General features: G+C 37.3%; 1 protein-coding gene across 4 annotated transcripts in view; it reads right to left on the bottom strand.

Annotated features, from left to right (window-relative positions):
* Window positions 1–15,896: 15,896 nt before the first annotated feature.
* LOC137254583 (glutactin) overlaps window positions 15,897–18,253 on the bottom strand; it is an 82,462-nt gene continuing 80,105 nt past the window's right edge. For all 4 annotated transcript variants that reach the window (XM_067792369.1, XM_067792366.1, XM_067792367.1 and 1 more), the window contains 5 exons: window positions 17,724–18,194; window positions 17,094–17,294; window positions 16,851–17,019; window positions 16,599–16,795; window positions 15,897–16,543 (listed from right to left, as the gene is read on the bottom strand). In XM_067792369.1, coding sequence (XP_067648470.1) covers window positions 15,983–16,543; window positions 16,599–16,795; window positions 16,851–17,019; window positions 17,094–17,294; window positions 17,724–18,161 — 1,566 coding nt within the window. In that variant the 5' untranslated portion in view covers window positions 18,162–18,194 and the 3' untranslated portion in view covers window positions 15,897–15,982. The remainder of the gene's footprint in view (window positions 16,544–16,598; window positions 16,796–16,850; window positions 17,020–17,093; window positions 17,295–17,723; window positions 18,195–18,253) is intronic.

Consider the following 18,253-nt stretch of genomic DNA (forward strand, 5'->3'; position numbering starts at 1 on the left):
ACACATGTATCGCCTCGTCCGCCATTTGCGCACCCTTGCGCCAACCGTCCACCTCTATTGTGGCCTTAAGATCTCCCTCAAAGTGCAGGTAGGGAATCATGTAGTCTGTTCGTCTTGTGACTGAGGACGCTATACTACTATGGCCATATGGTCGGCGCTCAAGCTGCCCCGAAGCATCGAGCCTGGTTGCGGTCGTTAACGCTTTCTTCTTTGCTACCAGGTCTACAGGTGGAATGTGCAGAATGGCATACAGTGCAGCCGTCGGGGTTGTTTTCAGGGCTCCCGTAATGCAAAGCATCGATAGTCTGCATACCCCCTCTAATTTTTTGAGGTATGTTGTTTTTTGTGTGGCTTTCCACCAAACAAGAACTCCATAGTATAGAATAGGGCTTACAATCGCTGTAAAAACCCAATGAGAAAGAGAGGACGATAGGCCCCACGTACACCCCTGCATTCTTTTACATGCATAGAGTGCCGTTGAGGCCTTCTTGACCCTCTCCTCCACGTTGAGCTTCCATGACAGCTTACTGTCTAGGATGATTCCTAGATATTTTGTGCAAGGTTTCTCCTGTAAGGTCACCGCTCCTAACTTAGGCCTGGTCCAATTTGGGACCTTGTACCTCTTTGTAAACAAGACCATATCCGTCTTCTCCGCATTGACTTTCAGCCCGACATTAGATGCCCAGGTATGAATATCCCGAAGCGCCCGATCCATCAAAGAACTAATCGTTGGAAGGCATTTTCCACTTATGACAATTGCAACGTCATCTGCGTAAGCCGTAAGTTTTACGGGTCCCTCATCGAATTGCCTGAGCAGTTGGTTGATGACCAGTGTCCACAGCAGAGGTGATAGCACCCCTCCCTGCGGCGTGCCCCTGTCCACTGATTTCGTGGCCTCGTACAATCCCCATTGTGATGTAATCTTCCTGGAATTTAACATGCAGCCGATCCATCTGATTAAGGCAGGATGTACTTTAATGTAATTAAGACCATCCATAATCGCCCATTTTGCAACATTATTGAAAGCCCCGGCAATGTCCAAGAAGGCTCATAGAGCATACTCCTTATATTCCAGGGATTTCTCTATGCTTATTACCACCCTATGCAATGCGGTGTCTACCGACTTGCCTTTGGTGTACGCATGCTGTGTTGTGGAGAGCAGCTTTTCATCCACGTTGGACTTTATGTACACATCTATCAGCCTCTCAAGGGTTTTGAGCAGAAATGATGTTAAGCTAATGGGTCTATAGTCTTTGGGATACACGTGACCGATCTTCCCCGCCTTTGGTAGAAAAGCTACACGAGCAGTTCTCCAAGAGTGCGGTACATGATTCAGTCTTATGCACCCATCGAATATTATTTGAAGCCATTCCACGACCGCCCTACTTGAGACTTGTAGCATGGCCGGGAATATACCATCTGGGCCCGGCGATTTAAACTTAGAAAACGTCTTCACTGCCCACTCGATCTTGGTATCGGTCACCAAGCCCGGCACCACTAGCTCCGTGATCGAAGTGTGAGTGATGTCTGCTGGTTCTTCTAAACCGTCTCCCGATGGGAAATGTGTATCGAGAAGCACCTCAAGGGATTCCTCACTATCACGTGACCATTCCCCGTTCTCTTTCTTTATTAGTCCCTGGACTATGTTTCCCTTTGCTAGGACTTTTTTCAACCGTGCTGTTTCACTGGAGCACTCTATGTCCGTACAGAAACTTTTCCATGAGTTTCTCTTCGCCCTGGTAATTTCACGCTTGTAGATCCTCAGTAGATCCCTGTACTCGTCCCGACACGCTTCGCTTTCCGCGGTCTTTGCGAGTTTAAACATTTCTTTTACCTGTCTTCTTAGAAGACTCAGCTCATTGCTCCACCATGGCGGCTTTGCTTTTCCTCTGAATCTTCTTAGAGGGCAAGCTTTTTTATACGCAGTCATAAGCGTCCTTGTTAGGAATTCATTCGACTCCTCCAGTTCCTCTACATTAGCAACCTCTTTGGGTTGTCCCAGTTTCGTTTCTACATGTTTCTGGAATTTAGTCCAATTCGTTGCCCTAGGGTTTCTAAAGGTTCCTCCCTTCTCTACCCTCTTTAGTGGGATGCTGAAGCTTATATACGCATGGTCGGAGAAGGATGGTCTATCGAGAACCATCCAATCATACCTTGATATATCACGCTCGGAGCTCAATGTAATATCCAGAACATTGCTGGATGTTGGACCAATGTATGTAGGAACATTTCCCCTGTTGGCTATCTGCAAATTGGTTTGCAGGATGTAACAAAATAGAGATTCGCCTCTCTCGTTCGTATCTGCTCCTCCCCACGCATTGTGGTGCGCATTTGCATCTGCACCTATGACCAACCGCCCTTTGCGCCCTTCCTCCTGTACTAGCCTTTTGCACTCCATCGGTGGAACCTCCGCAGCATGGGCCATGTAGCAGGACGCCAGGATAAATGCCTGCTTATTCTTTTGCTCAACGGCCACCGCTCCTCGGTGGTGTAATTAGGCAGCATATATGAATGCAGCTGTTTCCTTACCATTACTACAGCTCGCACCCGTCCTTCCGTTTGTGCGTAGTAAACGCCAAACCCGCGCGCGCTAAGTCCAGAAACCTTTCCTCCCGATGAGAGCCACGGCTCCTGGATCAGCGCCACGTCAAACGAACCCTCCTCAAGGGTTAGGAGGAGTTCGCTCGACGCCACCTTACTGTGTTGGAGGTTTATCTGTAGGACTCGCAGCACCATTGGGCTGTTTGTCCCCCTCCAGCACCTTCGTCTTGACGTCGTCGTCTTCCTCTTGCCCTTTTGGTTTAGAGTATTCGAGGCGCCCTTCAGCCCCTCGTGAATGTTGTGCCGTGTGTTCCTCTGTGCGAGTCACAGCACCATTTAGCGTTTGGTCCTCTTCTAGCACGTTCGTGGTGACGTCGGGGACCTCCACCTGTCTTTTTTCCCTTAGGCTTCTGAGGTCCTTTTCGACTTCGCCCACTTCCAGCGTGTTAGGATTTTTATCCTCGGAACTTCTTTTCCTGAGTCGCATGTAAATTTTGCCAGTGCCAAAGGACATTTTGCCAAGCTGCGTGTACAAAATATCCTCCGCCTGCTTGTTTATTTGGAAGATGTAGAACTGACCATCCTTGGTAGGCCGAGATACAGTAAGTACCTTCCAATCCTGTGTCGGTATGTTCGGATTCTGATTCTGCAGAAGTCGCAGTGTATCCTCCGACTTCATCACGCATGGTATCCATACCTTAACTTTTGGTACCGTGGGGATTTGCGCTTTATCCACCACCTCAAACCGCGCGTTCGTGCCTTGCCTTTGGAGGTTTGGAACGACTTCCTCCAGCCACCGCAAGCTCGCGATGTTGTCGCACGCTATCATCTTCACACCATTATACCATCCCCCCGAATCAAAGGTTGGAAGGGGCTTACTTGGTTGTTCCCGCATCATCTTAAGCATTAAGCTAATAAGCTCCCTTTCCACAGATCTCCACCTTTCAGTAGTCATTTGTCCGAACGGACTGCTACGATCAACCAGCGCCACAGTCAGTGACTGCTTTGCCACATCACTCATCTTCTCGGGAAAAGCAGGAGTCTTAGTGTTATCTCCCTTTGGAACCTCCGAGAACACCGGAGTCTTCGCGTTAACTCCCTTTAGCGCCTCCGAGAAAGCCGGAGTCTTAGCGTTATCTCCCTTTGGCTTATCTCCTACTTCCGTAGTTGGAACTTCCCTCTGACTGGCAGCTTTCGAGGTAGTTGCTACCTCGCTATTGGAACCCATCTGTCTTACAGCTTTGGGCCTACTTGTCTTGTCTATGCGACTGCCCTGCCTCGCGGCTCTAGGACTGGGTCCTTTCTGCCTCTTGAAAGCAGGCTTGTCGCCTTCTGCCGAACGTTGCCTCTTCATTCTGCCATTCGACGCTTCTTCCTCCTCGTACCGGTTGCAGAACCGAGGGTTTCTCGCAGCAAACCTTTTGAACTGCCTTCGACCTACTTCTACCGCTTCATGGGCCATTCCAAGCGCTCGATCTCCACTTCTGTTGGGTCGACCACTGCTCCCAAGCGTTGTACAATTCTTAGTGCTGCACGGTACTGCGAGAGAGCTCTTTTACTTCCTCTGCTCCGTACCCTTCTCCACTCTTCTACTCCGTTTTCATTTGTGTGCTTCTCCAACACGGAGTTCATTGAATCAGCACTACTCTCGCTCCCCGAGTCCGACGCATCGCTTAATTCGTATTTGTCGTCCCTGGATTGCGACTCAGTCCTCCTCTTTACATCCTCCTTATTACGTTCAGGTAATGAGTTCCTGAAACTAAAATAACACTATCTTTTATTACATACATTTCTTTATTCCTTTTTTTAATTTTTATACATCTAGTCGTTTTTCCTAACAAAATATCCACTAAACAAGAATTTGAAGATTTTATTTCAAATATATATTCACTATTTCTTTCTTACAATTTTTAACATTAACATATTGATTCTCACATTTTGCAATCTCTTTTTCGATAAATAACTTACCATCTTGCTTAGCTATTGCTCTTACTTCGTAAAATTTACAATCTAAAAAAATTGTTGGATACCGAATATAAATAACTATTAAATCTTTATTCTGTAATATTTTAAAATTAGAAATATCTATTAAATCTGTCACATTCAATCGTCCATGTTCGTTTGCAATAATGTCTCTAATTTTATCTAAATGTAAATTTGCTGGATTCAAAATTCCTAATTTTCCTAAAGTTATTGTATGAATAATATTCTGTAATTCATTTAGTAAAAATTTATTCCTACGTTTCCTTAGTTGTGTAGCATGATCATTTTTATTTGCGTTTTTTATTGTCTCTGATAATTAAGAAACAACTTTAAATACTTCTGAATTTGTCATAAATTGTTTGTTGTTATTTCAAATTAACTCGTTTAATTTATTATTTACCAAAACCACATCGTCGTGATCCGGGGTACCGGCTATCCACTTCCATAAAGTCCCTAATTCAATAATTCCTCTTTTTAAACCTCTCTCCGTTTTTTGTAGTTGCCCTAACAACGTCTGTATTAGCTCTATTTCTGGGTCCATATTGATATGAAACTCGTTACGTATGTTAATTTCCCTAACATTATCATAACCTAAATTTTTGTTGTAATCCTCCTCATCTAGTAGTAATATTTCGGAAAAATAAGTTAAATTTGTAACATGGAAAAGGTCACCAAAGTCGTTGTATAATGCTACGTCTCCATCTTCTATTAATATATAATCTTCTCGTGTATAATTGATTATATCCGTCCCTTATATAGTAATTAATGCCATAAATATGATTAACTCCATTCCCTGTAATTAAAGTTAAGATTTAATGTTATCTTTATGTACTATTCTGCCTTTATTTCCTAAATCTTCCTTTACCACTTGCTTTTTAAATCTAGGTTTTAGCTTATTTATCTCCCCTATAATCATTTCATATATAACATCGCCACGTTGGTATGTTTTACTAACCCTGTTTCTATTTTCCCTATCTAACATTTTTTAGTATTAAAACACCAAAAATTGTTTTTTCTTTAGTTTACCAATATATTTCGGTTACACGCGGTAACCGTCTTCAGGGCTTTGAACTATAAACAAATTACAGAAACATAAAATAAAAATACAATTGACATAAAAAATTGAACAAACATGAACATTTCTCTACATACATTATTTTACACGTCTTCGCTGTTTAACGTGGAGCTAGTCACTGTCCGCATATTGTTTATCAAGAGTTTGTAGTAGCTCGCGCGGTTATCAATGTCCGTTTTGTAATTCATTCGTATGTTAGCCAATGGGATCACCGACCTCACCAGTGATTGCAGATATCGTGATGGAAGAGTTGTTGGAGAATACAATGAAAAAGTTAACACGAGTACCAAGTTTAGTCACGAAGTACGTGGGCGACCTATTCGCCATAATAAATGAAGATGAGGTACAAAACACACTTGGCGCATTAAATTCCTATAACAAACATATAAAGTTCACAACGGAACTCGAAGACGACGGAAAATTGCCATATCTTGACTCAATTATTATTCGACGAGGCAACCAATTGAAGTTAAAGTGGTATAAGAAACCCACATCTACAGGACGAATAATTAACTTTCATTCGAAACACCCAAAGACGATGATAATAAATACAGCAATGGGCTGTATACGACGTATGCTAAATATATCAGATGACGCTTACCACGAAGAGATCAAAGAAGAAGCAAAAGTATTATTAAAAAGTCAAGATTTTCCTGAAAATATTACAAATACCCTAATTAAAAGATGTACATCACAAGCTAGTCAACGGGAATCACAAAAACCTGAAATTTTTAAGTCATTATGTTATGTACCAAATTTATCAGAGCGCTTAGCAAACTCGAATTGTTATAATAAAGAAAAAGTTAGAATAGCGCACAGGCCAATTAACACATTCAAAAATTTATTCAACAGAACAAAATCTAAGGTACCTCAGGCGGATAGAAGCAATGTGATATATAAAATACCATGTAATGGAAATGACATGGAATCATGCAATAATATATATGTGAGCACAACCAAAGCTAAATTAAAAACTCGACTAGCCCAACAAAAATCAGATTTTAAACATTGCCACGAAGCAACTCACCAAAAAACAGCACTTATGACACACTGTACGACGAAAAACCACTCTCCGAACTTTAACCAAACAACAATACTGCAGGAAGAGAAACAATATAATAAGAGATTGACTTTAGAAGTACTTCATATTTTAAACACAGCGACTAACATACGAATGAATTACAAAACGGAAAGTTTGATCTCTGGATACGGCATCGGATATATATCCGGAATAGTTTTTTCATTTGTTTTTTTAAAATCAATCACTAAGCGTAACTTAGGACTTCCATCCTTATTAATTCCCTTTTTTGGAACTAACCAACATGGAGAGTTATATGGACTCTTACTTTCCCTTATAATCCCCTTCTGCAATAGACTTTGGACTTCTTCATTAACAAAACCATTAACAGACATTGGATATGGATATTATTTGGACCAAATGGGTCTTTCCTCATCCATGCGAATTTCTGCTCTGACATCTGTGTTGAATGGTAAATCCAAATCAACATCTTCATGTTTTTTTTTGTTTTGAACATCAATTATCTTCTGACGAAGATTCTTTATATTGCCCTCTTTTGGGCGTATTTTATTATTTGCAATTTTGCTGGTACATTCTTCAGCTGGCGCTGTGGAACGTTCTTGTTCCACATTTGTTCTATTTTTATATTATCTGTACTATTGCCGGTATTACCGTCGGCTGGCGCTGTGGAACATTTTTGTTCCACAAAGTTCACTTTATCAACCTCACTTTCTTTTTCACAACTGTGCTTCATAGCACTCCTTTCCCCAAATTCATAAATTTTTCCAATTCTATTAACAATTAACTTCTGGTTTTCCAGATCCACTAAAGCGTTGACTTTCCGCAATAAATTATAACCTATAAGGAGATCTGACTCCAAGTTATCAATTTCGTAAAAAATCTCCTTAACACCAAACAGATGAATTTCGTGGTAAAACCTTATTATTGTATAACCATTAATGGTTTTTATCCTCTTATAAGTATCCAATTCTTTTGGATTCCTATAAATTCCCTTCCTGGTGTAACAGGATGTTGCACCTGTATCTACTAAAATTTCGAAATCTTTTCTTATAGCTTGTTCATACAGATATATATATGGCAAGCTTACTTTTGGCCTAAAAAATGGCCTACATTAATATATTTTCTCGTTGTACTTTTTCCTGTGGTTGCGCACTGACTTGCGCACCTCCAACTCTTTTATTAAAATTGTTGTTTTGCGAATTGTTTCTAACTCCCTGTGGCATATATCTATTACTAGGCCTATTCTCAATTTGCAGGGATGGATCTACATCCATTGGCTCTGGACGGGTTTTTTTTTTTATTGTCGCCGAATATTGGACTATTTTTCTGCGGGTACCTCAAATTATTCTGAAACTCCTGACTTCTCCGATTATTATAAGGAAGTCTGTGGGGAGATGAATTAAAACTTTTCTGCGGGTGGCTTTGCGAATATTGCAAAGCAAATTGTGACCTCATTTGATTGGCATTTAACTCCTGAGCCTTGGCAAGGGCATTTGGCAAATCCTTCGGTGCCAAGGTAAACAATATTTGATCTAATGGGTGATTAAGCCCAGTTATAAAGGTCCGCAGAGCAGTGGCTCTGTTTTTAGAGTTTAGCTCTTTAGTTATGGGTGAGCTTGTCCCATGAGTCATTATGGTCTTATTTATGAGAAGCGTCAACTTCTCGTTAACCTCATTATAGAAACCTATCAGGGATTTCGATCCCTGTATCAGGACACCCATCTCCTCTTCGATTATATGAATTGGCCTTTTGTCAGCAAAGGCAAAGTCCAGACGACTTAAAATTGCGTCGAAATTCAAAACTGTTCCGTGATTGGTCAGTATATCATTGGCCTTGCGGGTAATTTTATTCCTTAAAATTGTTGACGCCGCGAAATATTTCCTATTTCCCCTTGTGTACAAGGACATGGAATTATTGGCTGCTTCGCGCCAACTTACATAATTATTTATCTTACTCCCAAACTCAGGCAAAGATTTGATAACGTCTAAAGGTTCGTCACAATTTATATTTGAATCTATTTGTTCGGGTACAAACTCGGTCACAACATCATTGGTGTTGATGGCCTGTATCTGTCGCCTCATTTGCTCTACTTCCGTTCGTAATGATGCCGTACTAGCGGCAATCAATCTAGATATTACATCCATATTAGTGGTACTATTATTACTATTTAATGACATTTTTGTCAAATCTTCTATCAAATAATCAAGATATATATACCCTTTTTCAAATCTTCTTTCACAATCTTTTAGCACGTCTTCGGATTATCGTCCTTCTATTTGATCCTTGTTCGCTTTATGGATGAAGACTGCTGTAAATATGTTGGTGGTCCTTTCTTCACTTTCCCAAGCTACGTACTTTGCGTTTTTAGTATTCTTGTAAGGTGACAAATATTTTTGGCCAATATTGCTTTCACTCAATCTTGTACGAACTTCCGTTTGTATATGCAAATAATCGTGTGTTTCTTTTTATACATATGCCGTTGTATTGTATACAAATGCACATTGGTTTTCAGGAAAATAACAATTTTTCTTAATGTCCTTTAACCGAAAAGACACAACAAAAATATACTCTTCGGTCATTTTTTTTTTTTTTGCTTTAATTTTAGTGTTTTTTTTCTCTCCTTTTTAGAGATACTTGTTTTATTTTAATTTTTTACAGTGTTTTTGTTTTTTCTTTTCTCTCCTTTTTAGAGATACTTGTTTTATTTTAATTTTGACAGTGTTTCTTTTCACTCCAGAGGACACGCAACCTTTTTACAGGCTATCACTGCGTGGCTCCTGGCAGGATCGCCAATTAAAGTTTAAGTTGGGTAAATTGAGTTTTTAAAAAACTCTTGCATTTTATTTCAATGCCGCTCAAAAACTGACTAAGCTTTACATTTTACGATACCTTAGTAATTTTACACCTGGCATTGCATCAGCTGGCTAACGCAATGTCAGTATGTGACAATGGAATGTTACAACGGATTTCGTAAATAAATCAAATAGCAACGTTTAAAGAATTTCTTTATATTTTCCACCTGATTTGAGTGGATTCATGTTCCTTAACTCGCATATAAAGCATAAAAGAACAAGTTTACTTGATTTTGAATTTTCTAACGAAATATAGAATTTCGGTACTTTACTCTCGAGGGCAGAAAAAGGAGCCGGAAAACTTAATATTAGGGAAATATAATGGCCAAAAAACGATTTAATTTTCAAATACATTACAATTACAAATTTTGAAGAAAGAGGAAATAAGCTTTTACAATTTTTAAAAATTATTTTAATGGATCCAATTGAAACAATCACTGATCAGGAACAAAAATCAAAATTATTAACAATTTATCACAATGATCCCATCACTGGAGGTCACTGTGGAACGAAAAAATTATACGCCAAATTACGAAACAAATTTTACTGGAAAAACATGACAAAAGATATAGCTAGTTATGTTAGGAAATACGAAAAATGTCCTTTGAACAAAGTCAAAATAGGAAATAAAGAAGAACTCGTTCTTACTCCTAATCCTAATAAAATAAACCTTTCGATATTGTTGTAATTAACACAATATGCTCATTGCCAGAATCGAGATATGGTAATAAGTTCGCGCTTACCATAATCTGAGATCTGACAAAATGATAAAAGTGAAAAACCATCGCGTCAGCACTGGTTTCGTTTTAATATACGGAAGGCTTCATTTTAATATACGGTGCTATGAAATCCATTAAATCGGATTTAGGCACTGAATTCAAAAATGAAATTTTTGCAAATTTAACCAGTTTATTAAATATTGATCACAACTTTTCTACACCATATCATCATGAAACCGTAGGAACTGTTGAAAGAAACCATAGAGTTTTTAATGAGCACCTACGTGCGCACTTAAATGATTCCTTCGATGATTGGGATACATATTTAAAATATTTTACGTTTTGGCATAACACAACGCCAAATACGGTATTCGATAATAAACTTACTCCTTTTGAACTAGTTTTTGGTAAAAGGGCCAGTGTGCCATTTGAATTGAAGAACGAAAATCTTGCACCCATTTATAATATCGAAAATTATTCAAAAGAAGTAAAGTACCGAATGCAAAAATGCCACGCCTTGGCTAAAGAGTTATTAGAAAAACACAAAATAAGAAATAAAGATGCATAAGCAAAAATGCACAACCGATAATAATAAACATAAACGATATGGTTTTAGTTCAAAAAGAACCACGGGAAAAACATAAAAACATATATCAGGGTCCATATTTAGTAACAAATATAGACGGTGTAAATATAACCATTTTTGATAATGAAAACAAAAATACAAAACGGTACATAAAAACCGCATAAGGGGAGTACCTAGATAAATAAAATCGAATGTACCCAATTTCATTTTGAGATAGTAAAAAAAAAAATTTTATTATTTTATTACGCTAATAAAGCAAATTTAAATCAAAATTTATCATACTTTAAAACCATACTTAATTTAATATTTCATACGGTAAAAACAATACGTAATGTAAGTAAAATAAACAAATAGAAAACGTACGTATAAGTTACTATACAAAACCGATGAAAGTGAAATTTTGAATTACAAAGAAAACAAACAAAAAAAAATATATATAAATTATTAATATTCATATATGTAAATATGTAGGCTTAAAGTACAGACAAATGTAATTAATTAAATTAACTAAGCTAACTTACAAAGCAAAAAAAAAAAACACAAACAAAAATACATATATATAAACTGCTAATATTCATATACGTAAATATGTAGGTTAAAATACAAATAAATGTAATTAGTTAAATTAGCCAAGTTAGCCTAGGTATATCTGCCGCAAAAGTTCAAAATTTTTCTAATTTTTTTCCATTCGGGATGAATGTAAAATCCACCCAACAAAAGTTGAAGCCGACAAACCTGATCAACTTGTCGACTTCAACCTTTTTTTTCAAAAAGGGGGATGGTGTAACAGCAGCCTTATAATCTCACCCTGTTTCCCACTTGGTGCAACCCTGTTGTCTATTGTGAATGGACAACAGGTGTTGAAACAAGTTGGAAACGGGGAGGTCGGCTCGAAAATTAAGAGCGGCCATTACTATAATTTTGGACGAAGAAAAGACGTGAACTAAGTGCGTAGACTAAAACTATTTTAATTTAATTGTGCAAACATAAAAGACAGTATAAACTAAAATAAACTAACTGTAGTGTAAAAACTAAAAACATGTATTATACTACAAACGAAAACTGAATAAAACAAAAAAGAACATAAACTTAAACATAAAATACGTATTTGGTGTCTTGAGTGTGCGTGCGAGTATTAGAGTGCGCACAAGAACAATTTTTTTTGCAGAAGTTCCGAAACGGAACTTCACAATACTCATATCGTACAAACACATTCTAGAATCACCCCTGGTCCACCTTTATGGCGATATCTCGAAAAGGCGTCCACCCATAGAACTAAGGCCCACTCCCTTTTAGAATACTCATTAACACCTTTCTTTTGATACCCATATCATACAAACAAATTCTAGATTCACCCCTGGTCCACCTCTATGGCGATATTTCGAAAAGGCGTCCACCTATAGAACTAACGCTCACTCCCTTTTAAAATACTCATTAATGTCTTTCATTTGATTCCCATATCGTACAAACACATTCTAGAGTCACCCCTGGTCCACCTTTATGGCGATATCTCGAAAAGCCCTATAGAACTAAGGCCCACTCCCTTTTAAAATACTAATTAACACCTTTAATTTGATACACATATCATACAAACACATTCTAGAGTCATCCTGGTCCACCTTTATGGCGATATCTGGAAAAGGGGTCCACCTACAAAACTAAGGCCCACCCCTTTTAAAATACACATTAACACCTTTTATTTGATACCCGTATCGTACAAACACATTCCAGAATCACCCCTGGTCCACCTTTATGGTGATAACTCGAAAAGGCGTCCACCCATAAAACTAAGGCCCACTCCCTTTTAGAATACTCATTAACACCTTTCATTTGATACCCATATCGTACAAACAAATTCTAGAGTCACCCCTGGTCCACCTCTATGGCGATATCTCGAAAAGGCATCCACCTATAGAACTATGGCCCACTCCCTTTTAAAATACTCTTTAATACCTTCCATTTGATACCCATGTCATACAAACACATTCCAGGGTTACCCTAGGTTCATTTTCCTACATGGTGATTTTCCCTTATTTTGTCTCCAAAGCTCTCAGCTGAGTATGTAATGTTCGGTTACACCCAAACTTAGCCTTCCTTACTTATTTTAAATAACTTTTGAACAGTTTGAAACATTTAAATTTCGCAATTAGTTTCTTATAACTGCCAGTGATGCGCATCCGTTGATACCACTTTCGACCATATCCGACCAATTTTCGACATGAACAATAAATGGCCTAAACAGTCGCAAACGAGTAGAAAATATGGTAACGCGCCGGACGCCGCCGCCGCCACGCCGATATTTTTGACATTCGGCGGCGATGTGCGAAAAATGACAAATATCGGCGGCGTATAAACAATAGCTACAATTTATATTAATATATATAAATAAAGCACATTTCACGAAAATAACAACTTTGAAAAAACATGTAAACAAAACAAAAAAATACATACATGTAAACTTGTATATATGTACATAGCTTATGCCTATATGATATTTGCTTTTTCCTGTGTTTTGAGCATTGTGAATACATACAAGTGAAAAATCTTTCTATTCCTCCATTGCCATACCTACCTGTCATTTAATAGCTGACAGAACGGCTGTCGCAAATGGCCAGATAATGGAAGAAAGGTTTGTTTTTTGCTCGCGGTTATTAAATTGAAGTGCCATAAATTGCTCATTTGTGTTTCAAATCAGCTTTTCTTTTAAATGTGCATACAGAAAATCAGACTACATATTAATATTAATTTCTAAAATTTAGTTAGTAGATTAAATGTAAGCAACCAGTTAAGCAAACATTTTAAAATATGTGAATAATGCAATATACCAGTCGTATAAAAAATTATGAAAACACTATTGGCAAATGATTTAAGTAATCGAACAACGATTGAACAAGTGATCGAGGCTGTTTACTATTGTTAACGTTTTATCAAACATTCGCCACTTGTATGAATTCACAATGGTTTTGAGCTTGAAATACTGACGAAAGTTACCGAATATAATTACAACAACAATTTTCCAATGTACCAAAAATACTGCCACAAAATAACCGACTTCGGCATGTTATCGTTTACTTAAAATTTTTTTATTTTCGTTCAAAATTATTCACAAAAAACTGATCAAAATATCGCAGGAATAATTTGCGTGCTCATTTACTACATTTGCTTCATAAACAAATTTATTTCTTGTTTGAATTTGTGGACAAATATTTCAAAATTGGTTAGTTTGGTTAGTGCCACCTCTTAATGATATTTGGGTGCGCTCGGCAATTAAATACGTTTACCTAATGATCGCAGTATTTGGTTTCACTGCGAATATATTAAAATGTTGGTAGATTTTTGGGCTTTGGTGGTAGAAGTGGTAGAAAATGAAAATGGGTCAAAAAGTTGGTAGATCTACCAATAAAGTGGTAAAGTCCATGCATTGAGAATAATAGATTGCAACGAACACATGTACATACATAAACTTGTACAAACACACATACATTTATACTTACTACCTGTTCTTATATATATATAAATTTGTTTTTTGTCTTGCCCTATACATATTTCATATATATGTATGTATATAAAACTGTTTTTTCTGCTTTTGGACATATTCTCTACATATTTGTGGTAGGTCAGGAATTGAATTTTCCCTTACTTACTTTTTGTTGACACTTTTCTCGTATGCCTTATTAGCATAAGGAATCCATCAAATTTTATTTTTTGTATCTTTAGACTTTTATCTGAACTTTTAGTTACAAGCAACGTTAGGGTAAGCCGGAGAATAGTTATAGTTTTGTCTTGAATTTATCAAGGTTGTAAATATATGAATTTGCATTAGAGTGGACTGGAAAAATTTGAAGTACATATATTCCCACTTCCATTTTGCTTTCATTTTTATTTTATTTTTATCTAAATGTTCTCAGATCAATTGATAGTAGTTATAGAGTAAGGGTGTGGTTGGGAGAAAATTATTCAATAGCTTAGCACAGATTAAGCTTAAGTTAAGTTACCTATTCTAAGTTTCCGCGAAACCGTAGTTTCTTGCTGGATTTTCATGTTGAGTTATCAATTTTCTTTGAAACCTTTTCAAGTAGTATCAGGCTGTCAAAAAAAAAAATCAATTTCTAGGTAGTTTATAACGGATAAGTTAATTGTTTTTTTGAAAGCTAAGTATTTTTTTTTTTTTTGTTTTTTGCTTAAGTTTATATTTGAATTTATTAATTTTATTATGTTATACTAGGTCAATCTAATTTAAGTTCATCTTTTTGCTCGCATCATTTATAATTTGTGGGTTAAATTTCCATTTTTTTGGTTTGAGTATATTTTGAAACGTTGAAGAAGCATTAGAGGGTAGACTTTAAGAAATATTTAAGAAAACGTGTTTAAGAATAAATTTGTTAGAATAGACGGATGAAAAAAAGTGTTCGTTATAATGCAGAAGTAAATCTAATTTTTGGTGTGGGTGCTGCGATTGCGCGTGGAAAGGTTGTGTGACGGTGAATGTTTGGGAAATGAACTGTGGGACAGACGGACAGACCAATGTCAGGTTTTGGGGCACTGTAAGGTATTATGAGTCAGTACAGTGCCCATGGATTCACGCATGCTGCGCTGAAGAGGGTGTAATGGCACCACCTGACAGGACAGGCCCCATCTTTTACACCCTCTTAAGTCTTCCCCGTGTTATGTTCCTCATGTATATTTCATTATTTTTCTGGATCTTCCTATGTCTTCACAATGTATAGCATTGGAAGGAAGTTTGAGCATGAACAAGCGTGCTAAGAATACGGAGTATATCCACTGTTAACACTTCGGGACACTAAGGCCAAATTAGTCCTATTTACATATACTATAGTATAATCAGTAGCTTTGTAGTGAAAACTCATCTACATACCTTGCATATGCAGTTCGGAGTCGATGGAAACATGTAAGTCGCGTCCCGCCAATTTGTAGGAAGAATTTAAAGTAACACGGTGCAAGAGAAGCTCGGTCTAAAATCTGTTCGGAGGTTATCGCGACTTGCATTTTTTAAATCAGTATGTTACTTTTCTTCTAGTTTTGTTATGATAAAATGCCAACCGAGGAAATAACGCAACTTAGAGGCAGAACGGTCCAATATGCATATGAACTATTATTTTTATTCATAAATTAAAATATTTTAAGTAAATTAACAAAGAAATATGTCAAAGAAATCGGATATTTTACTAAGGTAAGGTAGATTTTTTTAAACTTTCGAAAGTTAAATTTTTAAGATTATTATTATTTAACCTCCTGCGCTTGTTGGCTAGGTTTTTACGCAGATAATAACTTTCACGTAATAGGCTTTGTCCATTTTCCTCATCTGTTAAGGTCGCTGAAAACTCTTTAAAATAATTACCGCTCACCGTTAAAGTGTCATCTATTTTCATATATGGTCCATATAGAGAAGTCATTGGTGGCCAATATCCAGCACGGAAATCACTCAAAGGATTCCCGTTAGTTACAAAGGAAGTCCATAGGTCTACCATTCGTTTGGCAACTGTCTTATCAGGCGGACTCAATTTAGTGACATGATCTGGATAAGGAAAGAGATAAATATTTTCATCTGTTAGTGAGACACCTGCTTTAAAAGCGCTCTGCATGTTAGTATCCTCATCCAAATCCCTATAACGGTTATATTCGCCCATATAATCGAAAGAGTACAGAAATGTACTGTGTGGAACATGTTTGTTATTCATGTTAAGAGCTAGTAGAACTGGTAATTTGTGCATTAGCGTGCCACCGACCTGGAAAATATGCAATAAAATAAAATTGAGTCAAATAGATGCAATGTTTACTTACATCAATTAGACGAGGGATCAAAGTGTCGAAAGTTCCATTTTCCAACAACTTGCGATTAAAAAAGTCATGTGTTACAAAACTAGTCAGTAACATTGTCTTATCAGTTCCCACCACCTGACGTATAACATGATTTATATAGTCGTATGCTACATAGTCATCATCTGGTATCATGCCCTCAAAATCATTTTCCACAATTTCTAGTGAAAAAAGTCATGTTAAATTTGGTAAATGCAAATTAGGGTGCTAACTAACCGTTTAAAACCCTCGAACCCACATTCTTTGGGCAGCCACCCATTGCTGGATAAGAATTGTTTGCGTGCAACATGAGTTCATATGGGTGATAAGGTAAAACGCCGCTAGGGCCACCTATAGTGAATTGAATTCCACCGGTATGTCCCACACCTAAATCGGATTTTTCCAGCTAAATTTTTGAATAAAAAAGGTCATAATAATAATATTTGAGCAACCACATTTCATTGAGATAAACATACTTACAGCATGCGTCATAAAAGCAGTCAATAGCTCCAGTGGTGATAAGTCCATTAAACATTCGTTTAGATCCCGTACAGTTTTCAGGTTGCAATCCGCCATCTCAGCGATATCCTGGGCTAGTTTTCGTGGATTTTCTTCAAGGAATATAGGCATTAGTGCCGAGCCGGAATGATAAATAACCTGATGGAAGAGTCCTTTTTGTACCTATGGGAAAATTTGTTAGTTCATAACTTTTATGATATGCATATAGAGTAATTATTATTGTTATTAGATATTATTACTATTAATTATATATGAAAATATTGTAAATTGATTTAATGATGATGGGCTTAAAAGACATTAGTCTTATACTACGTTTCCACCGAACTTAAACTCCGTGTTTGCCAACCTTTTTATGCTAAATATTTCTTGACAGAAATTGAATTTGTCATTATCGCTTTAGAATTATTGATATCGAGGTTAAAACGTGAATTTCAATACCGCTCTCTATATTTTTTGGCATGTTTTAGCCGCCGTATGAATTAGGCAAACACGGAGTTTGGGTTTGGTGTAAACGTAGTATTACGCTCAACCAACGAGTCTCATAAATAAATAAATAAATAACTATGTGCATATAAGTTGAACCCATCATACCATTGGTGAAATAGTCAGTAAATGTGTGATTGCAGCTCCACCAACTTGACCCGCTACTGTAACATGGCTCTCGTCGCCACCAAAGTATTTTATAAAGTGCTTAACAAACTGTAATGCCAGATATATATCCAATACTCCAGCGTTTCCAGGTATTTCACCCGTTTTGGTTGATAGGAATCCGAAGGGACCCAAGCGATATTGGGGTGCTACCAAAACAATATCTTTCTCTAGCAAGTAGTCGGGCGGTGCTTCAGAATTGCTTCCTTCATATAAATATTCGCCATGTATATATACTAATACTGGATAACGGCCGGTAATATTGGGTGTTGTAATTGTCAAAGTTAGACAATCTTCAATGTCTAACACATCATCCAGTTTCTTAAAAGATTCTATTGAGACAACTGAAGGGCAACCGACTTTCTCTGCTGTTGCATCCATAACATCATTCCATGGTTCAACAGGACGCGGAGGCTATAGGCAAAAAGCAGAAATATATATTAAACAAGTAAGGAAGTCTAAGTTTGAGGGAC

Source organism: Eurosta solidaginis, chromosome 5, assembly GCF_040869045.1.
Source record: "Eurosta solidaginis isolate ZX-2024a chromosome 5, ASM4086904v1, whole genome shotgun sequence".
NCBI lineage: Eukaryota > Metazoa > Arthropoda > Insecta > Diptera > Tephritidae > Eurosta > Eurosta solidaginis.